At 49.3% G+C, this 25,583-nt stretch overlaps 1 protein-coding gene across 2 annotated transcripts in view; it reads left to right on the top strand.

Moving 5' to 3' along the window:
• The window catches only part of U2AF2 (U2 small nuclear RNA auxiliary factor 2), a 72,199-nt gene that overhangs the window by 13,894 nt on the left and 32,722 nt on the right, over nt 1-25,583 (top strand). For both annotated transcript variants that reach the window (XM_030197722.1, XM_030197723.1), the window contains exons 2-3: nt 17,246-17,378; nt 17,681-17,783. In XM_030197722.1, coding sequence (XP_030053582.1) covers nt 17,777-17,783 — 7 coding nt within the window. In that variant the 5' untranslated portion in view covers nt 17,246-17,378; nt 17,681-17,776. The remainder of the gene's footprint in view (nt 1-17,245; nt 17,379-17,680; nt 17,784-25,583) is intronic.

Raw genomic sequence — 25,583 nt, 5'->3', positions numbered from 1 at the left:
ACTCAACCACCCAGTCATAATCAATTTTTCCCCCAGCAGGCAGGCTTTGCGGACCAGTGTCTTCTGACTTCCTCGTTGGAGGACAAAGAGCTCGTGTTTATCAAGGATAATCCCCATAAAGGAAATAATTAATCCGAGATCCCACTAAGCCCCTCCAGATATTGTATTATGTTGTGCCAGAAACCTTTGCACCCCGGGGCATTCCCACAGGCAATGATAAATTGTACTTTCTCGTTGCCGGCACTTAGAACATAGTGGGTCCGGCACTCCCCCATCTTAAATACCTGTAGTTTGGTCATGTATGCTCGATGTAAGATTCAATATTGACATTCCCGTAGTGTCGCATTGATCGAGATCTCAGGTATACGAGATGCCAACTTTATATAATCCAGCGCTAAGCTGGGCTTCTGCATATCTCGTGCCCAACGTGCGGTAATTGCTTCAGTCTTTTTCTGTGGACCCATCGCCCATATAGCCTTGTGCAGTCCCGATATTGTGAGCCGCTCCCCAGGTACTGTCTTGGAAAATTCCCTGATTTTCTTCCCATGTCCACTAGTAAGCTTTTCAATATTTAGGGATCTAATATAATGAGCTAATTGCTGGATGAGCGAATGTGTGGCTAATAGTGAAACCAACCCCCAGAGCGCCCAATTTAACAGACCTCCTCTGGTCCCCAATATGTGTTCCAACCTCGTAATCCCCTGTGAGGCCCCACCTTCGAAACCCCTGTTTTCTGACCAGGTGAAAAGTTTGGGTTACCTTGTAGCGGCAATATATCCGATATATCCCCTTCCAGCCCCCAATAGCTATGAGATCTCGCCAGATCGCCGCACTGGTTCCATAACAAGCTTCCCTTAAATTTATTTGGCAATTATTCCTTGCCCCGTGAGAGTAAATAATGTGGGTGAAATGGCAAGAAAAAAACCTGTTCCAATTTCCACGGGGTGAAGTCTTGTTTATCTAATAACCAGTCTCCCAGATGCCTCAACAAACACGCTTGGTTGTATATTTTAATATCTGGGAGCCCTATGCCTCCTGTTTTCCAAGAGCCTTACCAGTATGTCTAAGGGTGCTTATGCTTTCCCCCCCCCCCCCCCAAATAACTGTCGTAAGTACTTATGAAACTGCTTAACATCTTTATTTTTTAAGCGCAATGGTAAAACCTGTAGTGTATAGAGCCATCGGGGAAACTCCACCATGCGGAACGCTGGACCCTCCCGGTGCAACTCAGTGGCAAGACCTCCCATGGCTTCAGCCGACATCTCATATTATCCAGTAGTTTAGTAAAAGTTGAGAGTGTAAAAGGGCCTTTGTGCTCATGGCCACCTGTACTCCTAAATGTGTGAAGCACTCCCTGGCCACTTTAAAGGAAAATCATTCCCCCACTCCATCCTCACGCTATCTGTATCTGTTAATTGCCAAAGATTTGGAATAGTTTATTTTAAAGCCAGCAAAGTCTCCATACTCCTGAAACAATTCCAACAGGGCTCCCAGCGACCTCTTGGGGTCTGTAAGGTGCACTAATAAGTCATCCGCAAATGCAGATATTTTAAAGCCAACAGAACCCCAGGTAACCCCCACGATCTCCGGGTGAGACTCAATCTCTCGTATTAATGGTCCTAAAGTCAGAACAAATAATAACGGAGAGAGAGGACACCCCTGCCTCACTCCCCTCCTTATCGAAAACGGTTGCGACCCTACTCCATTTATCCACATGTACGCTTGGGGGTCTGAGTAAAGAGCCCCTACTGCATTCCTAAAAAACCCCCCAATACCAACCCTCTGCAAAACTTTAAATATAAAGTGCCATACCACCCGATCAAAGGCCTTCTCTGCATCAAAGCTTATTAGCAGAGAAGGCCGTTCCTGCTCCTTCACTTTCTCCAAAGAAGCGATAAGAGCTCTGACATTACTTACCACCGATCTGCCCTTCACAAACCCCACTTGCGGAGAGGCCACCAAGTCTGGCAGCACTCGGGCCAATCTATTTGCCAAAATTTTTGCATAAAGTTTGACATCACAGTTTAATATGGAGATCGGTCTATATGATCCCATGTCCCCTGGATCCTTGCCGGGTTTAGGCAGAACAATCATTTTAGCTAATCCAAGAGTCTCAGGAACCGTGGCAGTATTAGCCATAAAGTTAAATAAATTTAATAGAGGTAAAGTCACCTGTTCCTGTAGAATCTTATAAAAGGCCATACTAAAACCATCTGGTCCTGGTGCCTTATGTACATCACTCTGTTGCAGGGCCAGCATTAACTCCCCTTCCCCAATAGGGGCGTCAAGGATTTCCTCCTGTTTCGTCGATATCTGTGGCAGGTCAATATTATCCAAAAACAATGTGCTATCTAGTATTATCCCCGATGGCTCCCCATACAGGTCTTCATAGTATCTGCGGAAGCTCTCTACTATGTCCTTTTCACATCTAACTACTTTGCCATCCTGGCGTTTTACTGTGTAAAAGTCGAGTCGTCTCTTTTTTTCCCCTTAGCCAATCGACTCAGCAACGTTCCTGCCTTGTTCCCATACTGGAACAACTGGTGTTTATAATACATTATAGATTTCTTAGCCCTCTCATGCAGGAGCTCATTTAAATCTCTCTGGGTTGTCAGATAAACTAATTTCTGTTCTTCTGTTTGTGTAGCCCCGTATTTCAGCCGGTGTATTTGGACTTCTTTTTCTAAGCGTAATATTTCTTTATCCCTTCGCTTCCGCGTCCAAGCCCTATAATTAATAATTTCTTCTCTCAGGACTGCCTTTGCCGTTTCCCAGTACAACCCATATTGGTCTTTATGGTCTTTGTTGTTATATTCGTATTCTTTCCATTTGCCCTGCAACATTTCCCGAAATTTCGCATCTTTATACAGCTCAAATGGAAAAGACCACCCCCTATGCCCTCTCCGATCTCCTCCCAATTCCAGCTGTACCCATATGGGAGAGTGATCTGAGATTTCACTTGGACCAATCTCCGCCTCCACTGTTTTAGCAAAAAGGGGACGTGAAATAAATATGTAATCTATTCTGGATAGTGAAGAATGTGCCCGGGATAAATGAGTATAATCCCTACTGCCTGGGTGTAACACCCTCCAAGCATCTACCAATTCCAAAGTAGAACACAAGAATGGTAGCCCCCTTAAGTAGTGCCGAGGCCCCGGGCCTCCCTTACTAGTCTTATCCATCTCTGGGTCATATACCATGTTAAAGTCTCCTCCCAGCACCGCATTGCCCACCTGATATGGAGACAGCAGGTCTACAATTTCTTTGTAAAATTTTTTATCATATACATTCGGTGCGTATATATTACAGAAAACGTAGGGAATTCCCCCCAGCTCCACCTCTGTCAAGACATATCTACCCATTGCACTCCTCCTAACCGATTTTATAGATATTGGTAGCCCCTTTCGAAATAGTACCAATACTCCCGCCTTCTTATTATTACCAGGTGCGCCAACTATAGTACCCACCCAGCCCTGCTGGAATTTATCATACTCTTGTGTCGTCAAATGTGTTTCTTGAAGAAACACAATATCAGTCGCCTGGCGTTGCAAAGCCTGTAAAATTTTTTTCCGTTTTATGGGCGAAGAGACCCCCCCCTACATTCCAAGATAACAATTTAACTGACCCCAACACACACTTCATCCATTTCCACTGTCTCAGCCTTTTCCTGTTGAACAGAGAGCGTACCTCCCAGCCCTTAGGTACCCCTCCTTTTATCCAAAATAACCTCCCCTGCCGCTCTTTAGTGCGCGAAGCCAATGATAGAAAAAAATTTAAATAGAATAAAATAAACCAAATAAATTCCAAAAGAAAAGAATTGAAGGCCCCCCTCTCCTCTACCCACTGTTCACTCCCTCCCTCCCTCCCTCCCCCTCTTCCATACACTACACATTGTTCTCTCTGAGAACCGGTCACGCTAACGCCCTGCCCCTTCCCCCCTGCAGCTTCCTCTTTATCGAGATGTACAGGGCCCACTCCACTGTGCCACTTTATATTGACAACTCTCATCTCCCGTAACATATTGGGAAATCCCATCCCAAACAACATTCAATTTAAACATCTTTATATTGAAACTCCCTCCTCCCTTAAACATATTTGAGGAGTCCCCTCCTAGTTAACCTTCAATTAAAACCTCAACCATATCTCTTGGAACAACTTTTTGTACATATTGAACTCTTTGCCCAACCTCAAGTCCCCAACTCACATGAAGTTAAAGCAATTGTACAAAGTGTCTCACAACAGTAGCGCACTCAAGGCTCTGCTCCCGCTACTGCTTTAAATATCCTCCGCCTCTTTGGCAGAACACTGTGAAAATTCTGTAGCTCTCGTTCTTGCGATGATTTCCACTTTTCCTTCAGCGTGCTTCATCCTCAACAGTCTGCTCCGTGCCTCCTTGTATCTGCTTGGCAAACTGCAGCGCTTCCGTTGCGGTGTCGAAAAAGCGGGTCCGGCCTTCATGTTGGACCCTCAATCTTGCCGGATAGAGCAGTGCGAACCGAATCCGTCTGTTGTGGAGTTCCGTGCATGCTCCCACAAACTGCTTTCGCTGTGCCGCCACTGCAGTCGAAAAATCTTGAAAGCACAACACCTTGTGCGTTTCGTAGCACACCGTTTCCTGGGATCGCCATAACCTCAAAACCTCCTGTTTGTGGTTGTAGTTAGTATTTTACAAATTACCACTCGAGGTCTTTGCGTTTCTGGTCTCAGTTGACCCAGACGGTGTGCACGTTCAATTTTTAAGTTGTTCGCCAAATCCTGCGCATCGAGCACCTTCGGCAGCCACGTTTCCAGCACGGCCCGCAGGTCTACTTCCCGTACAGTCTCTGGGATCCCCACCAGCCTGATATTGTTTCTTCGTGATCTATTTTCTAGATCTTCCACTTTTGATTCCAGCTGGGTAATCCTCCGCTGCCATTCTTTATGATGACCCTCCTGCTGGGCACTTCGGTCTTCCAACTCCGATAGCCGTTGTTGGATTCCCGTGATATCGGTTGTTAAACCTTTTAATTTCTCATCCATGGCATCGAGTTTCTCGGAAATTCTCTGCAATTTCAGGTCCACGGAGGATTCCAGTAATTGTGATACCTCCGCTGCAATTTCAGTGGCCCAAGCGGAGCTCACTGTTTCCCCTGAGGGGCCGGGATCCGACATTTTGCCTTCTCCCGTTCTCCCTCGTGCTCCGTCTTTCCGCATTGTTTTGGAGGACATATTATTGTTTTTTCTCCTTGTAAATTTCACAATTCGCTAGTCTGGGATGTCCCGTCTGTGTTTCCTTCTTATACAGATTTCAAATTCGCCGATTTAAGCTGCTAGGGGGGCAATGTTACATCGGGGCCTCAGAGCTCAGTCTTGCGGCGTCCTACCCCTCGCCTAGCATCCCATTTGAGCCTCTTAAACGGGCTTCTGAGAAGGATGTGACTCTCAAGACAGTTTTTTTTAGTGGCAATTACGTCGGCTAGAAGAGTGTCTGAGCTTCGGGCTTTTTCTTGTCGGGATCCTTTTCTGCAGTTCTCGAAATCTGGGGTAACTGTTCGTACGGTGCCTTCTTTTCTGCCCAAGATGGTTTCAGCTTTTCACTTCAACCAGCCCATCTTTCTTCCTTCTTTCTCTAAGGAGGAGTTTCCGGACTCCTTTGGGCAATTGCACATTTTGGATGTCCGCAAGGCTCTGTGGCAGTATATTCAGATGTCAAATGAGTTTAGGAATTCTGATCATTTATTCTGTTGGCAGGTCCCCGACGGGGGTTTCTGGCGTCTAAGGCCACTATAGCCCGATGGCTTAAGGAACTCATTTTTTCGGCTTATCTGCTTTCAGGGCAGTCGCCACCTGAAGCGTTTAAAGCGCACTCTACGAGGGCAATGTCCTCTTCATGGGCTGAAACAGGTGTTCTTTCTCTTCAGGAGATTTGTCATGCGGCTACCTGAGCTTCTCGGCTCTCTTTCGTGTGGCATTATAGGCTGGATGTGGCAGCGCGGCAGGATGCGCATTTTGGAGCGCAAGTGCTTGTTCACGGAGTTGCCTGTTCCCACCCTACTTAGGGAGTGCTTTGGTACATCCCATCAGTTAATGGATTCATCTGCTGTTGATGACAAGGAAGGGAAAATTAGGTTCTTTCCTTTAGTCACAGCAGATGAATCCATGATCCCTCCCTGACTGACTTTAGTTTTTGTACAGATGTTGCATACAGACATTGTGTCTCATCAGGAGTACTTGAAGACAAGCTATCCGAGTTTCTACATGTTGTTTTATTGTGGGAGGTTGATAACGTCCCTCCTTTGTTTGGTTATTGCCTCGGTTCTGGGGCGTTTGTTCTCTGTGAGGAAAGTTTGTTATAGTGCCTTTTTTATTCACTCTGCTTTTGAAATTTCATATACTGAAGGCAGAGGGAGCTTGGCGTCCTGGAACACCATGTGCTTTCAGTGTTCTCTATCTCCACCTGCTGGTAGACGGATACAACCCATCAGTTAATGGATTCATCTGCTGTGACTAAAGGAAAGAAAATTATCACTGTAAGAACCTAATTTTCCCTTTGTTTGCATTGGTGTGTAGAGAGAATCTTTAGTGAATAGTATCTACAAGGCAAAGTAGGAGGTTGGTCATGTTCTACAAAAGTTACAGGGTGTCCGATGGGCAGGTCCCCTTTGAGGCATAATGAGAAACGGCTTGTTGGGCTTTTACTGAATGTTTCAGTAGTATTTGGCATCTGTCCCACAGTTTTGCCTTGAGGGCTTTCATCCAGCAGTACATTACTGACAGAAGGAGGAGTACAGCAGGTTCTAAGAGATGTGATAGTAAGAGCTATACTGTTTGCTTTCCTTTTAATAGGAGGCAGAAATTTCTCTAAACCTCACCATTTCTTTGTCTGGAAGAACACTTTGTGCTAGTTTCCTTCTACCCACCTTCTGTAGTCTAAACGGAAATGAATTCAGTGAATTTGAAAGCTGGGGTATGCTTTGGAAGCAGAATCGGAGGGGGGGGGAGAACATTTATATCACTGTTTTGTTCTTACTGTGAAATCTCTTGTGTGTGTTTCTGGGTACTGAGTCTCTCCTGGATTAATCCATGATTTTGAAAATTTGGATGGATTAATGTGTTATGCCTTATAAGAATGTATCCCAGTAGCAAAAAAAACCACACACAGCAGGTTTCTTTTGTAGCACACTTCAGCCAGTGGGAGGGAGCTCTGCTGTGAGGTTTGAATACGATACAGCTATTTCCCTGTATCAGGCACTGATATTTGTTTCCTGTTGCTCTGCTGTTTCTTGTCCAGTCTCATTGCTTTCCTCCAGATAGAACTGCTGCTTCCTCTTCCCAAGACACAGAGAGATGTTTGACTCTTGTAAGGGCCCTTCCTGCCCTTTAAACTTTGTTTCCATTACGTTCATTCCCACTATTCCAGGACAAGTGGGTAGTTATGTCCATCGACCAGCAGGTGGAGATAGAGAATACAGAACTGAGCACCGCTACTTAGCTCCCTGCTAGCAGCTCAGCTCCTCAGTATCTTCTATCTCCAAGCAGGTGGATGGACATTCACTGGTTCTGAGGCTTTGCTCCTGGTACAGTTGGTCAACTGGTTCCCGGTTGAGCTTGTGGGCAGATATACCTGGTGGTGCTTTCCCCCCTGGAGTGTTCTGCGTTCTTATGGGAGCCTGCTCAGCAACCAGTCTGCTTCAGAAGAGAAGGAACAGTGCAGGCAGCGCAGTGAGTTTGGCAGGCCGGTGCTGCTGTGTCCTGACGTGACGGGGGTGGCTGTGTCCCTTGGGAGCACGGACCCGGGGTAGTGTGTTCTCTGCTGTGCTTTGGGCCTCAGGACGTCCTTGGGAGCGATTTGTCTGTGCTCAAAAAAAAAAAAAAAAAGAGCTTCCTTGTCATCAAGCAGATGAGTCCATTACGAGTGGGTTGTGTCCATCAACCAGCAGGGGGAGATATAGAGCACTGAAAAACCATAGTGCCTCATGGCCAGCTAGCTCCATCTGCCTCTTCAGTATTCTCTATCTCCCCAGCAGGGTGGTTGCAGCTTGTTCAAGCTCCTTCAGAAAATCTGCCTGGGGTGGCTCCTGTGCTTTTGCCAGTTGTAGCAGGGGTGTTGTGGCTGATGGGGCCCACTTTAAAGGCAAATAGGTTAGCCCTTTCCCTGCTTTACCTGGCCTCCGATGTGGAAGTAGACAAATAGGCGAGCCCTGTCCCTGTTTTTGCCCACACTGTGGATGCAGGCACATAGGTTCGCCTTTTCCTTGCCTTTCCCACGCTACTTATCCTCTGGACTTGGAAATTTGCCTCTTTCGCTGTTGCCTCAAACTTTCCTCACAGCGTAAAAAAACAAAAAAAAGTTGCGTTGTGCTTTGGAGCTGCGATCCCAGAAAATAGGTTTTCTTCTGATTGTGCAGCGTGGACCGGAGCTCGGACACTCGGTCTGGTGAGGTAAGAACATTTTGTAGCTCTTCCGCGGGACGAGTTTGGCGCAAATCCACCATTTTGAATTTCCGTCACTTTCGGCGATGGCTGCTGAGAAAGTAAAGTGCTGTTCCGTTTGTGGCAAGCGCAAATCTGCAACACAAATCTGCAGCGGGGCTCTAAGGCGTGCTTTTCAGACGGTAGAGCCGGCCCGAGCATGGCGGACGATGTTCCTTCCTGCTCCGTGGAGCTGGCAGCGGGTGCCATTTTGGAACAGCATGGCGCGACCCCCGCTGAGGCGGAGGGGTTTGAGCCTGGAGGGGCGCCTCATGTAGAGGCTAATAAAAGAGCTGTTTCCCCCGGATTGGAACTGGGAGGCCAGGGTGAGCCATTTTCCCCTGAATTTGTTTTATTGCTGCATAATGCATACCTGTTAAAAAGAGCTCTTCCGCAGGGGTCACCTGTGGCCCTGCTTTCTGTATCCCTCCAGTGGAGTCTGGCCTTGGATTACCGTCAGGCGCGTTTTCCCCTGACAGATGGCCGCAAGACAAGCGCAGAAGGATGGATTCCTCTTCAGAGAGTGGCGCACCCCCCCCCAACCTGGTCGGGATGTGAGGACTCTGAGGGGTCTGGCAGGCCTTCGTGGTCTGATTGCTAATAGATCCAGATGATCCTTCCACTGTGAGGATTTTCCACCACGATGAGCTGCCAGCGGTTATTACTAATGCCTTGCAGGTCCTCTCTATAGAAGACCCAGGGAGTACTGAGACCTCCTCCGGTAATCCGAGGATGGCAAGTACTAAGAAGCCTGCTCGAGCCTTTCCTTTGCATGACTCCATCCAAGAGCTTATCAAGGCTCAATGGGCTGACCCCGAGGGGCCTTTGAAAGTCGCCAGGGCTATGGGGCATTATACCCTCTAAGTGAGGAGCATTTGGCACGCCTAGCTGTGCCTAAAGTGGATGCCTTAGTCACGGCTGTGACAAAAACTACCCTCCCAATGGAAGGAGAAGTTGCCCTGAAGGACTTGCAGGACCGTCGCCTGGAGGCAGCTATGAAACGGTCCTTTGAAATTTCAGGCCTATACTTATGGGCGTCTGCATGCAGCTGCTACGCTGCCCGAGCCTGCCTTGCTTGGTTACAACAGGCAGTGGAACAGCCCGGAGATGGAGCGGAGCCCCTTACAGAGGTGGCACCGCGGATGGAGTCTGCCTTGTCATTTTTGGCTGACGCCATTTATGATCTGGTCAGAGCTTCGGCTAAACAGATGGCTGTAGCGGTGGCGGCTTGCCGTCTTCTGTGGCTAAGGCATTGGGCGGCTGACTTGGCCTCTAAGCAAAGGTTGGTGAAGTTGCCCTGTCAAGGCCTTCTCCTGTTTGGTGAGGGAGAAAATTGTGAAAGACCTGGGGGATGCCAAACCCCAGCGCTTACCCGAGGATAGGCTGTGGCCTTCTTCCAAGGGTCAGGCGGTCCCCTCCTCTTACAGACCTCGCTTCCGTGAAGCTAGAAGGTACTGCCCGGGACGTTCTGCTGGGTTCACTTCGCGTGCCCGTTTTCAGCAGAGGAACTCCTTTCGCTCGGACAAACATTCCGCAGCAGCAGGCTCAATACCTGGAGTTCAAGGGCGACCCTCTCAATGATGGTGCGCCGGCCCCCTCCTCGATTCCTGTGATAGGAGGACGACTTTCCCTCTTTCTCGAGGAGTGGACCAAGATTACTGATTTGGACCTGATCAGAGGAGGCTACAGAATAGAATTCAATGCCCCAATAAGAGATGTGTTTGTGGAGTCCCGATGCGGTTCTGCCGCCAAACGGGCGGTGGTAGAGGAGACCTTGCAAGGCTTGATTCACATTGGGGCGGTTTCCTCCGTGCCTCCCGCTGAATGCTGCTCTGGCCGTTACTCCATTTACTTTGTGGTGCCGCGGAAAGGAGGGTCTTTTCGGCCTATCCTAGGCTTAAAACAAGTCTCTGAACGTGCGGCATTTTCACATGGAAACCCTGCGCTCCGTCATACTACTACTACTACTACTTAACATTTCTAGAGCGCTACTAGGGTTACGCAGCGCTGTACATAGTGGCAGTACAGCCAAGAGAGTTTCTCACGTCTCTGGACATGAAAGAAGCTTACTTGCACATACCAATTTGGCCCCCGCACCAGAGGTTTCTGCGTTTTGCGGTTTCGGGCCTTGCCTTTTGGCCTCGCCACAGCTCCCCGAACCTTTTCCAAGGTAATGGTGGTAGTAGCTGCTTTTCTCAGGCGAGAGGGTATCCGGGTTCACCCGTACCTAGACGACTGGCTCATCAGAGCAGACTCTGCAGAAGAGAGTCATCAGGTTCCAGCCAGGGTGGTCTCAGTACTGCAATCTCTGGGCTGGGTTGTCAATATAGCCAAAAGTCACCTGACCCCCTCTCAATCTCTAGAGTATTTGGGGGTCCGGTTCGACACAATCTCAGGGATGGTCTTCCTACCCATGTAAAGGTGGTGCAAGCTTCAGAACCAGGTCCGTCTGCTCCTGAGGATGCCTTGCCTGCGAGCTTGGGACATAGTCCAGCAGTTGGGGTCGATGATGGCTACTTTGGAAGTGGTGCCTTGGGCAAGAGCGCACCTGAAACCTCTGCAGTGCTCCCTGCTTCAACGGTGGTCTCCAATATTTCAGGATTATCAATGCAGACTCGCGTGGCTCCCTGCGGCCCGGCTCAGTATGGAGTGGTGTCTCTCAGACAGCATGCTGCGGTGAGGAATGCCGCTAGCGCTCCCCGATTGGTGCCTGGTGGTAACAGATGCCAACCTGAAGGGCTGGGTACACATTGCCGGAGAAGGCATGCCCAGGGTCTTTGGACACCCGAGGAGTCGGAGGTGGTCCATCAATCGCTTAGAGTTGACAGCGATTTTCCAGGCGCTTCTGGCCTTTCAATTGACCCTGGAAGGATTGGCTGTCAGAGTTCTGTCGGACAACATGACAGCAGTGGCCTACATAAATCGCCAAGGAGGCACTCAGTGCATAGCACTAGCAGCACAGGCCCGCGCAGATTTGCCACTGGGCCGAGCTTCATCTGCAGTTTCTGTCAGCAGCTCATATTGCAGGTCAGAGCACCGTGCAAGCCGATAATCTGAGCAGGAATCAAATTGACCCAACGGAATGGGAACTTGCAGACGAAGTATTCCTGCAGATATGTACCAAACGGGGAAAGCCCGTAATGGATCTTATGGCGTCAAGCACAAATGCCAAAGTCCCGTGTTTCTACAGCAAACGGAGAGATCCTCACTCGGCAGGGTTGGATGCCTTGGATCAACCCTGGCCTCAAGGCCTCCTTTATGTGTTCCCTCTGTGGCCCTTGATAGGGCGAGTACTCCTGCGGATTCGGCTCCACCAAGGAGGAGAGGTGGTTCTCATTGGCCCAGGAGGCCGTGGTATGCGGACCTCTGGTGGATACTGGTAGAGGATCCCCTGCCGTTACCTCTGGTACCGAACCTGTTGTCCACAGGGCCCGGTGACCATGGAGGACGCCTGCTGCTTTGGTCTTACGGCATGGCTATTGAGAGGGCGCAATTGAGAGACAATGGATATTCCAGTAAAGTCATTTCCACTCTCCTACAGGCCCGCAAGCATTCCACTTCCGTGGCTTATGCCAGGATTTGGTGCCAATTTGAGGCTTGGTGTGCTTCTAAAGCGATCACACCCATGCGGGCTTCTGTCTCGCCGATACTTGACTTTTTGCAGGATGGTTTACAAAAGGCTTGGCCTATAATTCCCTGCGTGTTCAAATGGTAGCCTTAGCATGTTTTTGAGGGAAGGTCGCTGGACTCTCTCTGGCTGCTTGCCTGGATGTGACAAGGTTTCTTAGAGGGGTGGCTTCGGCTCCGTCCTCCCGTGCGGGCTCCATGTCCGGCCTGGAACCTGGGGTTAGTTTTAAAGGCCATTCAGTGTTCGCCCTTCGAGCCGCTTAGGCGAGCTTCGGAGAAGGATGTGACCTTAAAGACGGTCTTTTTGGTGACCGTGACATCGGCGAGATGGGTCTCTGAGTTCCAGGTGCTGTCCAGTCGAGACCCATTTCTGCAATTCTCAAGAGTCCGGAGTAATGGTACGTACGGTGCCTTCCTTCATGCCTAAGGTGGTTTCAGCGTTTCACCTAAACCAGCCTATTTTCCTGCCCTCCTTTTCTAAAGAGGAGTTTTCAGAAGCCTATGGGCAGTTGCACCTTCTGGATGTGCGAAGGGCTCTGTTGCAATATCTGCGCATGTCAAATGCCTCAGGACCTCTGACCATCTTTTTGTTCTTTTGTCAGGTCCGCACAGAGGGTCTCCAGCGTCTAAGGCCACTATAGCCCGGTGGCTCAAAGAAGCTATATTTTCAGCATATCTGCTATCTGGCCGGCCTCCGCCTGAAGCCTTTAAGGCACATTCCACAAGAGCGATTTCCTCTTGGGCTGAAACTGGAGCACTCTCTCTTCAAGAGATATGTAGTGCAGCTACTTGGGCTTCTAAGTTCTCGTTTGCCCGACATTACAGGCTGGATGTGGCTGCCAGGAGAGACGCGCATTTTGGAGAAACAAGTGCTGGCGCGTGGTGTGGCTTGTTCCCGCCCTATCTAGGGATTGCTTTGATACATCCCACTCGTAATGGATTCATCTGCTTGATGACAAGGAAGGGAAAATTAGGTTCTTACCTTGATAATTTTCTTTCCTTTAGTCATAGCAGATGAATCCATGAGCCCTCCCTCAGTGGTTCATTATGTGATTTATGTTACTTTTATGTTCAGTTTTTCCTGTAGATATGTTCCCTCATTGGGAGAAGTTGGAAAACAGTCTGCAGGATTTCTGTTCAGTTGCAAGAGGATGACTTCATTCCCTCCTTTGAATTATAGCTCCAGTTTTGGGACGTTCATCCGCTGTGAGGAAAGTTCATGTTGTTATGCTTTGCGGTGTAACACTGCTTTGGAAGCTTCAAATACTGGAGGCAGATGGAGCTAGCTGGCCATGAGGCACTATGGTTTTTCAGTGCTCTCTATCTCCCCCTGCTGGTTGATGGACACAACCCACTAGTAATGGATTCATCTGCTATGACTAAAGGAAAGAAAATTACCAAGGTAAGAACCTAATTTTCCCTTTATGGTGGTTGTGCTACGCTCTGGTTTTAAAAAAACGCAGACCTTGTAGCCCGTCTTGGAGGTGTTTGCATTAGGAGTGGCAGGCTTCTATTGATAGCCCTTTGTCTTTCCTGCTGCGGGCTGTCTTGGGTTGAGAGCTGCGGCATGGGCCTGTTTGCAGTGGCAGCAACAGTCTGTTTCCTGCGGCAGTCCCCCGGGCTGTCTGGTTGAAGGCACGTTTTGCCTGTCTGGTGGACGCTGTGCATGACATACTTCGGCCTAGGGTATGTCTTTGACATTTACCACAAACTGTCAATTCTGCTACGGCTGTAGGCGGTGGTTGCCGCCTCCAAGGCTTGCGTGGTCAGGTTTCCACTTTGGGGCACCTTCTCTTTGGGTACACCCTCAGCGATTTGGTTCAGGAGCTCGGTGAGTCGGGCTCCAGCGTTTGCCAGGGGATGTTCCTCATTCTTGGACTGCCCTGTGGGCTCGGCAAGTGCCTAGTTTCGTGTCAGCCCTAAGGATAGGCCTGGTCCTCAGAATTTTTGCCAGAGGACTCGATTTTGAGCCTGGCATTCTCCCTTCTGGGGGACGGGGAACCAGGAACCAGTAGGGCACTTGGGGTGAGTGGCTGCTGTCTCCTGGCCATCCTTGTGTGGCCTGGCTGGCTGGCCCATCTGGGCCGACATGGAACCGCTTTCGGGCATTTCAGGATGTGGGGCTACCTTCTTCTCAGCTTAGGTGCTGGATTTTCAGGGTGCTGGCGTCTGGCTGGCATTCTCCCCTCTGCAGTCTCCTTGTCAGAGGGGGCCTCTGCTCAGAGCAGAAGAGCAGTGGAGATGCTGCTATCCTTTTGGACCATTGTTCCTGCCCTTCCTGCAGAGCGCTGTTTGGGTCGGTACTCCATCCTTTTTAGGGTTCCCAGGAAGACGGGAACAGTGCAACCCCATTCTGGATCTGGTATCCATTTTCGATGGCAGCCCTGAGGTCTTTGGTCGCCTCCGTTTGGGAGAGAAAGTTTCTCTCCGCTCTCGATCTCAGGGAGGCATACTCTCTTTCCCGCTACGGGCTGTCTTGGCAGTTCATTCCTGTTCTGGACCCTGCCAGTTGGTTCCGTTGGACCCGAGGACTCTTTTTGAGGTCATGCTCATAGTGGGCAGGATTCTGCGGGGAGACAGGTTTTTGTGTTCTCCTGTACCTGGATGATTCCGGGTCTCTTCTTGCCTAGCCTGAGTAGAGACCCCTTCAGCGCTGGTTCACCCCCAGTTTTTTGTCTGGTTTGGGTGTTTAATTTCACCAGGAGCTGGCTTTTATTCCCGATGAGCTTGAGTGTTTCTTCAGAGGGACAGCGCTTTAAGTTAGCTTCCAAGTTTCTCGCTCCTGCTTTGTCACCAACCACACGCCTGGTATTTCGTGCAGGTCCTTAGATCTATGGCAGCGGCCATGGAAGGGGTTCCTTCTCTCATGCGGCCACTTAAGGGGCCCCTGCTCAGCCGTTGGTCTTAGGTTTCAGAGGACGGCGGCATCTGGCTCTTTTGCTGTCAGTGCATGAGGAGGTTGCTGCTTCCCCATTGTTGACCCTGGGAAGGTCCTTCTTGAGCCTGCTTTGGGAGGTTCTCGGGCTGGGTAGTGCCCTTTGCTGGGGTTCCTTATTGCAGGGCTCTTGGTCTCCAAGGAGGACATTGGCCTTCAATCCTCTGGAGCTGTCTGCAGTGAGCCGAGCTCTGGAGGCCTTTGCCCCACTGTTGGGAATGCCGCCGTGTGGGCCTTTCGGTCTTGCCTGCGGCGGTTCCCATTTTTCACCTTGCAAGGGGGGACTCCTAGCAGGTCTGCTGGTGGGGGAGTCCAGCTTGTTAATGGACGGGGCAGTGAGACTTTGGTTGTGCCTTTGGCTGGTTTGCGGGGTCCCTCAATATGGAGAAAGACTTGCTCAGTTGGTACGCTCTGGTTTCCAGCAGAGGGAGCGGTTGGTCGAGCCGTTTCAGCTGGTGGCCTAGTCCTATGTCTAGGTTCCTCGGTGCTTCAACCACCGCCGGGCATAGAACTCTAGGGATCTATTCGCCCTGCGATGGTTGTGTCTGAGCGAGAGACCTCTGTGTGCTTTTCCCCATGCCGATTCTAGGCCGGCTGTGGGGGAGAGTGGCAGACCTTTGAGGCAGGGTGATCCTGGTCTCTAGCCTGGCCATGGCTTCCATGGTATGCAGATCTCGTGAGGCTCCTGGTTGGGTAGCCATTGTGATTCCTTCAGTGTTGAAGTCTTTCTGTCGGGGCCTAGTGGCCATGGAGGTTCCGTCCCCCCTTTCCTTTGATCCTGTAAACGTAATGGAAGGAGAAATTAGGTCTTACCTGATAATTTTCTTTCTATTAGTTCTTCACAGTATTCCAGGAGCCCTCCCGTGGTGCAACGCCTTTATTGGGGGCTCTGTGTACTGTCTTTGTATCCTGTTTTCCAGGGGCCTTATCTTTGAATGGTTCTTGGGGCTGGATATGTTGATTGCTGACCATACTTCTGATTGGTTGTGTTTTCTTCCTTGCTTGAGAATGGATTCTGAGGAGCTGAGCTGCTAGCAGGGAGCTATGTAGGGGTGTCAGTTCTATATTCTCTATCTCCACCTGCTGGTCGATGGACATAACTACCCACTTGTCCTGGAATAGTGTGAAGAACTAATGGAAGAAAATTATCAGGTAAGACCTAATTTCTCCATAATAGAAACCCCACCAAAAAAAAAAAAAAAACAAGCAACTTTAACCTTTGGATTTTTCTTTTTCCTAATAACTGCAATGACTGCTGCCCATTCGTACCAGGTTGTCACCCCATGGCAAAATCTAGCAAGAGTCTTGAAAGCATTTATTCAACATTTTCTCAGCTTTTCTAGTAGTGTGTATGTGGAGAGAGTTTTGTTGTATATAGATAAGGTGGGGTTTTATGGTTTGGGTAGCCAGGCTGGAGGAGGAGGGGGTGGGGGGCAGTTGATCAGAAAACCCAGGCACCTGACAATTTGGTTATGGGCCAGGGTGTGAACATAAGAACATGAGTAGTCATACTGGGTCCAGACCAATGGTCCATCTAGCTCAGTATCCTGTTTCTAACAGAGCCCAACCATGGGTTTGTTGTTGTTTCTTTTTTTTCAACCTACACACTTGTTTTGACTTTAAGTATTGATTTTTTTTGCTCTCTTCTTTCTCCTGTATTTCTTCTTTTCACTCCTTCCTCCATCTGTCTTCTATGTGTCCCTCTGCACTATCTCCAGTACCTAACTATGGGTTTTCCTGTCCTGAAGTATTGGTGGTAGTACCTATGTTAAAGAGATGTTTAGATACTTTTGCTGACTATGTGTCTGGGATCCTTTTTGAGTGTGGAACTGCTTGCTTATTGAGGGCTGTCATTGACCAGTGCAAAATGGCAGTATATTTGCAAGTTATCTACCCTTGAAATGACATGTAGTATTGGTAACTGCAGTGTTCTCCCCAGAAATTTTGGCTGCTGGGTGGCATGGAGTAGCTGGGTGGGGGGTACTGCACAGTATTATTTCTGTTGACCATGTCAGTAAAACCAGCAGGTAGCGCACGCCTGTTCAGAAGGTCCTGTGGAGAACACTGGGTAGATATGCACATTTCAGGTTCTTGTTCCAAGTCACATTGTCACACGGTGAATCTGCCTTTGTTCTGTGGTCTATAGCTTGCATGTAAAAGCAGCAAAATGTTTGTGGTGGGGTGTGCCTTATAGCATTACTAATCCATGTGCCTTCTCTGATCTCTCCATAGAACGTGACAAGAGAACCGCCACCGGAAAACGCAGTCACAGCCGTTCCCGAGTCGTGACAGGAAGCGGCGCAGCCGCAGCAGGGACCGGCGTGCCGAGAGCGCGCAGTGGCTCCCGGGATCGGAGGCGACGCAGGTATGGTGTCGTGGGAAGGGAATTCCTTAACAGTGAGAAGCAGTGTATGATTTTTAGATTGCTCTGTAGTATTCAGCTGAGTCCACTTGTGTTTGTAAGAAATGTAAATTGGTTAGCAGCGATCGGAAGCAGTGTTGTGGTGGAATAGGTTATTTCCTCCATCCTGGCACAGTCCCCCATTTGGGGGCATCGAAGTAGTGAATTTCATGGCTCACCTGATCTTTGCTGATTTTATTAACCACATGAGCTTGGCTGTTTGTGTGTTTGATTGCTGCTGACTGTGATAACTGTTGTGCTTGCAGCCGATCTCCCAGGCATGAGAAGAAAAAAGAAGATCCGTAAATACTGGGAGTGCCTCCTCCGGGCTTTGAGCACATCACACCCATGCAGATAAAGCAATGCAGGGTAAGTCGATCCAACTGCAATACGCTCTGTTCTGTGCATCAGTTTTGTCCCTTGGCGGGAAAAGGTTTTTCCATTACGTAGCTTCTCAGTATCCCAGAACCTATGGAATACTTGTGTCCATGGAGATAGCTCAGACATATTTCTCTTGGCATCTATTCCAGCTCCTCAGTATTTACTATCTCCAGCAGCTGGATGTATGCTCTTTTCAGCCTCTGGTCTGAGTGATTTGCTCCTGGTTCAGTAATCAGCTGGTCACCAGTTGAGCTTTACAGGAGTTTGTCTGCGGTCATATTGTATTCTATTGTAACATTTATACCCCGCGCTTTCCCACTTATTAGCAGGTTCAGTGCAGCTTACAAATATAACAGGTTTCTTCAGATCCCTACTTCTTCCCACTCTTCACCTATCCCCTGTTTCCTGTGGAGCTCTCCTTTTCCATCACAACCACCTTTAAAAAAAGAAAAAGGGAGATGAAAGAGGGTTTGCTGGAAAGCGTGGGACAAGAGTATAAGTCATGAGTGTTTCTCATCTGTGTTAAGACTTGTGGAGCCTGTGAGCTTGGGAGGAGCATCCAGCAGTGGTAAGTCTGACTAAAGTTTTATTCGGAACAGCAGAGGGCTGCAAGTTCTTCTTGGAGCAGGAGAAAGATTCTGACTCACCACTTGGGATATGTTGTGCTGTTCTTGTGACAGTTGGGGTGTATGGTGATTCCCGTGAGGCAGTTAAGCAGACGCTGCAGTGTGAGCAAACTGGGGATCCTATGGGACGCGGAGGAAACGGTTGGCAGCAGCACATCTTAGGGTTTGGTGCTGCATCCGGATAGACTGGGGTTTTCGGGCTCTCTGGCATGGCCGGTGTTTGGTTGTTGCACTAGAGCATGGGAATGGATGCCATTTTGTTGGGGCAGCCTCTGGCTGATTACCCATGGAGCACAGCTGCCATTTTACAGCCTCAGAACATTCAGCTGCGTCGGGGTCTTGTTTTCTTCGGAGTTTGTATTGCTATCTCTGCTCCTTGTCATCTATACCAGACCAGTCCAGACTAATCGGTTATGTCCATCTACCAGCAGAAGGAGACAGAGAAAATACTGAACATTCCAGGCTGCATGATACCCTCAGGGGCGGTTACTTGGAACTATTTTCTCTGTCCTCCTAGTGGATGGTGGATGGATCGTGCAGCTGTTCTGGATTGCTGGCTTGTAGCTCCTGTCCCAGATTTCTCTGTTGACAGTGGAGCCAGGGGTGTGCTGGTAGCCGTGTTGGGGGCTAGTTTTAGATGATACTCAGTGGTCCTGAGTGCCTCATCTGCCAGCTAGGGCTGTTATCCAGTGACCCTGGTTCCCTTTCCTCCCCTCCCCTTCCTCCCTGGCTGTCTTTCTAGCAGGGTGATGACCTAGTGGCTAGGGTGGTGGACTTTGGAACTGAGGAACTGAGTTCAATTCCCACTTCAGGCACAGGCAGCTCCTTGTGACTCTGGGCAAGTCACTTAACCCTCAATTGCCCCATGTAAGCCGCATTGAGCCTGCCATGAGTGGGAAAGCGCGGGGTACAAATGTAATAAATAAAATTAAATAAATTGTGACATGGAGTAACTTGACTCCCCTGTGGGGTTTTTCTGTGGTGGTAGGTATATCTGAATTCTGCCTCTGATGTAAGCCTTTATTCCTTAGCATCCCTCCGGACCGGCCCAGCATTGGACTGATGGGTTGTGCTCGCCTACCAGCAGGTGGAGACTGAGAAAAAAACTCTGACTCAAGAGAGCCAATAAGAGCCCTGGTCATGTGACCCTAGCCTCAGTATTTTCTCAGTCTCCCAGCAGGTAGGAAGCGAGCCCATTAGTCTCTCTCTGTAGGACATATATCTATATGAACTTGTTTTTTCTTTATTTCTTTTCTGTGCCTGGGGAATAGTGTTAGAGGCTTTCTGTTCTACCTCTCCTGTGTTCTCAGCCTTTGGGGTGTCACACTCGGGTGTTCCCGGATCCCTCCCCCTTTCCTCACCATCTCCCTGATATTCAACTCAGAAATAATTATTAATTATTGGAAAAGGGAAGGGTCACCCTTTCTGAGGAAAGTGTGTGCCTTTGGGAGAAGCAGCCAGTGTTTAAAAAAAAAAAAAACAACAACAACTTTCCCCACTGACTTAACGAGCAGACGGCTCCGTTTGATGGTCTGGGTATATCTTGCTTGCTGTGACTCAGCTGTGTGAAAAAAAAAAAAAAAGTAGGCTAACTAAGCTGCATTTATTTCGTGTCCTCTTTCTGGTGGTGCTGTATTTTATTGTCCAGTTCCTTTTTTGTTGGCTACAGGGTAGTTCTCTGTTTAATTTGGGGGGGGGGGGGGGTGGAGGAGGAAAACCCACGCGAACCGCGTTGGTGCGTGCACGTTTTCTTCTCCGAAATGTCGGAGAAGTTGAAAAGGTGTTCTGTATGTCAGCGCCGAGGCGTTAATGCCTCTGGCACTTGTAATACTGCACATCGCTTGAAGTTTCCTCTGCTCCTCTCCCTCCGTCGACGTCTGGCTCTGCTTTGACGGCTGTTCCTTCTTCCCCCGCGAAGTCGTTGGCGCCTAGTGCAGAGGCCTCAGGCTCGGCTTCGGGGGGGGGGGGGGGGGGGGGTGGCGCTGGGAGTTTGGTGCGAACGGCGGCCATTTTAACTTCAGCTCCGATTTCTACTGTAGGGGTTCAGCCTGCTTTGCGCAGCTCAGCAACCTTACCTGATCCTAACTCTGGGGCTATGGTGCAGGCTGCAGGCACTCAGGCAGGGGGTTTCCCTCCTGAGTTTGTCCTGCAGATGTATCAAAAGCTTTTTTGATGCAGGGGAGCACTTCAGGGGCAGAAGTGTCAGAGGAGCCTGCTAGGTCTATCCTCCCTCCCAAGAGACCTAGGGATTGGGATTCCCAATTAGATTTTATTTCCACTCAGGATCAGGAAATGCCCCTTTTAGAGGAGGAAGAGGACTTAGTGGAGAATTCTTGGGAAGATCCTTCCTCTTTAGATCCAGACGCTGTGCCTTTGTCTCAGGGGGAGGATCCTGCTGTAGCTAGAGTGTTCCATAGGGAAGACTTGCAGGATCTCATTTCTATGGTGTCCTCTACTTTGCATTTTGAGGATTCTCTTCCTGACTCGGAGGTGCGAAAGGTAGATATTTTGGTTGAGGGAATCCAGAGCTTCCACTAAAACTTATCCGATGCACCAGGATATTTGGGAGGTTATTAAAGCGCAATGGGAGGTCCCGGATGCGGCTTTTCGTCCTTCTAAATCTATGCATCGCCTTTACCTGGTCCCAGAGGCTGATAGAGCTCTTCTTAAATTTCACGTGGTAGATGCTGTGGTTTCGGCTGTTACTAAGCGAAACACGGTCCCGGTAGATGGAGGAACGGCGCTGCGGGATGCTCAGGACAGGAGACTTGGACTCTCTTCTAAAGAATAGTTTTGATGTTTCTTCCCTGGCTGTTCAGGCGGCCATTTGTGGTTCTCTGGTTGTCAGAGCTTGTTTTCGTTGGGCGGAAAGAGTTTTGGACCGATTTGCCAATGATATAGGTGCGATTGATGTGGAAGTGGCTAAGATTGAGACGGGCTCTGGGTTTTTAGCCGATGCTCTGTATGATCTGTTGAGGGCTTCTTCTAAATCCTTGGCCTTGGGAGTCGCAGCTCGTCGCTCTCTTGGTTGAAGGGTTGGTTGGTGGATGCGGCCTCCAAGTCCAAGTTAAGTAAATTCCGCTTTAGGGGTTCCTTTTCGTTTGGAGAAGACTTGGATAAATTGGTTCATTCCCTAGGGGATTCTAAGGTTCCGCAGTGTAGTCGCGGGGCTTTGTTTGGTCGTGGTCGCATTCGCTCTTTCCATAGATTTCAATCTGATAGGGGTCCTCAGACTCAGAGATCTCGGTTTTTTCAACAGGACTCAATCCTTTCGCGGTTACCGCAGAGGAGACAGACTCTCGGGCGCGAGTTTTCGCTCCCCCTCGCGTGCTTCCAATGAAGGTGCGAGGGGCTCTCCTGATTCCCGTAGGAGCTCGTCTAGCTCAGTTCTATCAGAGGTGGGCCCAAATTACTTCGGATCAGTGGGTCTTGGAGGTTATTCGAGACGGTTATGCATTAGAATTCGTAAGACCTATTTCAGACGCCTTTCTGGAGTCTCCCTGTCGCTCTCGTCTCAAGGCGGAGGCGATTCGGGAGACTGTACAGAGGCTCTTGAATCTTCAAGCCATTTGCCCGGTCCCTCAGGCGGAGCACAAGCGGGGTCACTATTCCATTTATTTGTGGTCCCAAAGAAAGAGGATTCCTTTCGTCCTATTCCTAGACCTCAAAGCTGTCAACCGGAGCTCTCAAAGTCACAAGTTTTCTTATGGAGACCCTTCGGTCCGTAATAGTGGCAGTGCGCAAAGGGGAATATCTCACGGCATTAGATCTTACAGAGGCGTATTTGCATATTCCTATTCGCCTGGCTCATCACAAGTTCTTACGATTTGCGGTTCTAGGCCGACATTACCAGTTTCGAGCTTTGCCTTTCGGTCTTGCGACGGCACCACGCGCATTTACCAAGGTTATGGTTGTGGTGGCAGCGGCCCTCCGGAAAGAGGGGATTCTAGTCCATCCTTACCTAGACGACTGGTTGATAAGGGCAAAGTCTTATCAAGAGAGTTGTCAAGTCACAGAGCGAGTGGTAGCATTCTTGCAGTCCCTAGGTTGGGTGGTGAATCTAGCCAAGAGCAGTTTGGTTCCCTCTCAGTCTCTCGAGTATTTGGGGGTCATCTTCGATACAGCGAGGGGTCGAGTTTTTCTTCCGCAGGGCAGGATTCTAAAGCTCCGGTCTCAGATACTGAATTTGATACATCACAAGCTCCCTTGTGCTCGGGATTATCTTCAGGTTCTCGGGTACATGGCAGCCACGATAGAGGTAGTGCCCTGGGCCAGAGCTCACATGAGGTCTCTTCAGTGGTCTTCTGTCCCGGTGGTCAGCTCAAACGGATTCTCTTCTGAAGAAGTTGTCTCTGCGCAACCGGGAACAGGCCTCTCTATTTTGGTGGCTACGGATGAAGAATCTCACTGTAGGGATGCCATTGGAGTCTCCTCGATGGATACCGTTGACGACAGATGCCAGCCTTCGAGGCTGGGGAGCTCATTGCCTAGACAAGTGGACCCAGGGTCTCTGGTCTCCGCTGGAAGCAGCTCAATCCATCAACTTGTTGGAGACCAGAGCGATTCGGTTAGCTCTGTAGCACTTCAAGTCTCTCCTGGTGGGCAAAGCGGTGCGAGTTCTCTCTTACAATGCCTCGGGCAGTGGCCTACATCAACCGCCAGGGAGGAACGAGGTGCCGTCTGCTGTGTCGAGAAGCGGAAAGTCTTCTCACCTGGGCGGAGATTCACCTCACGGCCATATCAGCCTCGCATGTAGCAGGAGTGGACAACGTTCAAGCAGACTTTCTCAGTCGCCACACGCTCAATCCCGGGGAGTGGGCTCTCAGCAGTCGGGCGTTTCAGTTGATAGTAGACCACTGGGGTCCTCCAGTTTTAGATCTTTTCGCCTCCAGTCTCAACTCCAAAGCTCCTCACTTCAGTCGCCGAAGAGATGCAAGAGCGGTAGGAGTCGGCGCCCTTTTGCAGCAGTGGCCCTCCGGCCTTCTTTACGAGTTTCCTCTGTGGCCACTAATAGGTCGTCTCCTACAGAGGATCAAGGAGCACGGGGGGTCGGTAGTGTTGGTGGCACCGGACTGGCCTCGGCGTCCTTGGTACGCAGATCTGCATCGTCTAATGGTGGCATCTCCTCTTCGTCTTCCAGTGCACAAGGCCTTGCTGGTACAAGGGTCAGTTCCTCATCAGACCCAGCTCGATATTGTCTTACGGCCTGGCTCTTGAACGGGCCCGTTTAGCTAAGAGGGGTTTCTCAGCTCCAGTAATTTCCACCATGCTTCGGTCTCATCATCGTTCCACCTCTCTGAGTTATATTCGCACCTGGAGAATTTTTGAGGCTTGGTGTATGGATGCTGGCATTATACCTCTTCGGGCGTCCGTGCCTCAGATGTTAGATTTTCTGCTACGAGGTTTTGATAAAGGGCTTTTGCTTTCTTCACTTAGAGTGCAGACAGCAGCTCTGTCCTGTTTCAGAGGTAGGATTTGGGGTAAGTCTTTGGCTAGTATTCCCGATGTGGCCCGGTTTTTGAGGGGGTTAGTCTTCTTTGTCCACCAGTCAGACCAATTTTTCCATCTTGGGACCTTAATCTGGTTCTTTCGGCACTAACGAAGCCTCCTTTTGAGCCATTACAAGCATGTTCTCTGAAGGATTTGACGCTTAAGACAGTGTTTTTTGGTGGCTATTGCGTCAGCTAGGAGAGTCTTGGAGTTGCAAGCTTTTTCCTGTAGATCTCCCTTTCTGGAATTTTCTAAAGAGCGAGTGGTCCTTCGGCCGGTTCCTTCTTTTTTGCCTAAGGTTATGTCTCGTTTTCATATGTCCCAGTCGGTTTTTCTCCCTGTTCTGGGATCGGCCTCAGGAACGCAGGAGCAGCAGAAGTTGCATACTCTGGATGTTAAGAGAGTTCTTAAACGATATCTCGCAGTTACTGACGATTTCCGTCGCTCGGACCGTCTTTTTTCTTCTTTTTGCTGGTCACCACAAGGGCTTGTCAGCTTCTAAGCCCACGTTATCTTCGGTGGATCAAGGAGATGATAGCGTTAGCTTATCTCTTGGCGGGCAGAAACAGTTCTGAGGCGCTTAAAGCTCATTCTACACGAGGGCAGGCAGCCTCGGGGCGGAGTGCTTCTTGGTTGCCATCCAGAGGAGACCTGTAAGGCGGCAACTTGGTCTTCTCTTCATTCTTTCTCTAAGCATTACAGGCTAGATGTTCAGTGTCGTCAGGAGATGGTCTTTGCATCCCGTGTGCTCACAGCGGGTTTGCTGGGGTCCCACCCGTAGGACTACTGCTTTGTTACGTCCCATCAGTCCAATCCTGGGCCAGTCCAGAGGGATGCTAAGGAAGGAGAAATTAGACCTTACCTGCTAATTTGCTTTCCTTTAATTCCTCTGGACCGGCCCAGGCCCCTCCCGTGTGCTATCTTTCAGTCAAAGTTCAACATTACTGTGTACAGATATTAGATTGTCTTTTACAGAGCTGTTCTGCAAGTTACAGTTAAAAGAACTACATACTGTTCTCCAAGTTAAATAGTTAAAGAGTTCATTATGTTATGCAAGTTGAACACTTTGAAGAATTACGTATCTTTATGTTATGCAAGTTGAACAGTTTAATGGAATACAAATAATCTGTACATAATTGGCCATAACCTCCCAGCTCTGAAGCGAGTTGTTGGTGAGCCCAGTGTCACGGCTAAGCCGTAGCTTAAGCACGTTTCTCTTGTGCTTCCTGGCTGCTTGGTTTCCTCACGGCACAGAATATAGATTCTTCTTTTTCTTGTCTGCTTGGTTGTTCAAATACTGAGGCTAGGTCACATGACCAGGGCTCTTATTAGCTCTCGAGTCAGAGTTTGTTTTTCTCAGTCTCCACCTGCTGGTAGGCGAGCACAACCCATCAGTCCAATCCTGGGCCGGTCCGGAGGGATTCAAGGAAAGCAAATTAGCAGGTAAGGTCTAATTTCTCCTTTATTCCTGTCACTAGTGAAGAAGTTGTTTATAAAAGGAAACTTTTTCCCTCCTTTTCTGTCTCTGAGGTAGACCTTTTTAATTCCTGTCTCTAGTGAAGAAGGTTGTTTAAAAAAAAGAAGAAACAACTTTGTTTTTCCTTCTTTCTCTTGCCTGTTACCTGATTTATTTTCCCACCTTTGGCGATGTATTCTAGGGGGCCGCTTGCGA

The sequence above is a fragment of the Microcaecilia unicolor genome, chromosome 3 (genome assembly GCF_901765095.1).
Source record: "Microcaecilia unicolor chromosome 3, aMicUni1.1, whole genome shotgun sequence".
NCBI classification, from domain to species: domain Eukaryota; kingdom Metazoa; phylum Chordata; class Amphibia; order Gymnophiona; family Siphonopidae; genus Microcaecilia; species Microcaecilia unicolor.
The sequence above is the reverse complement of the archived record's forward strand: the minus strand, read 5'-3'. Positions and strand labels throughout refer to the sequence as shown.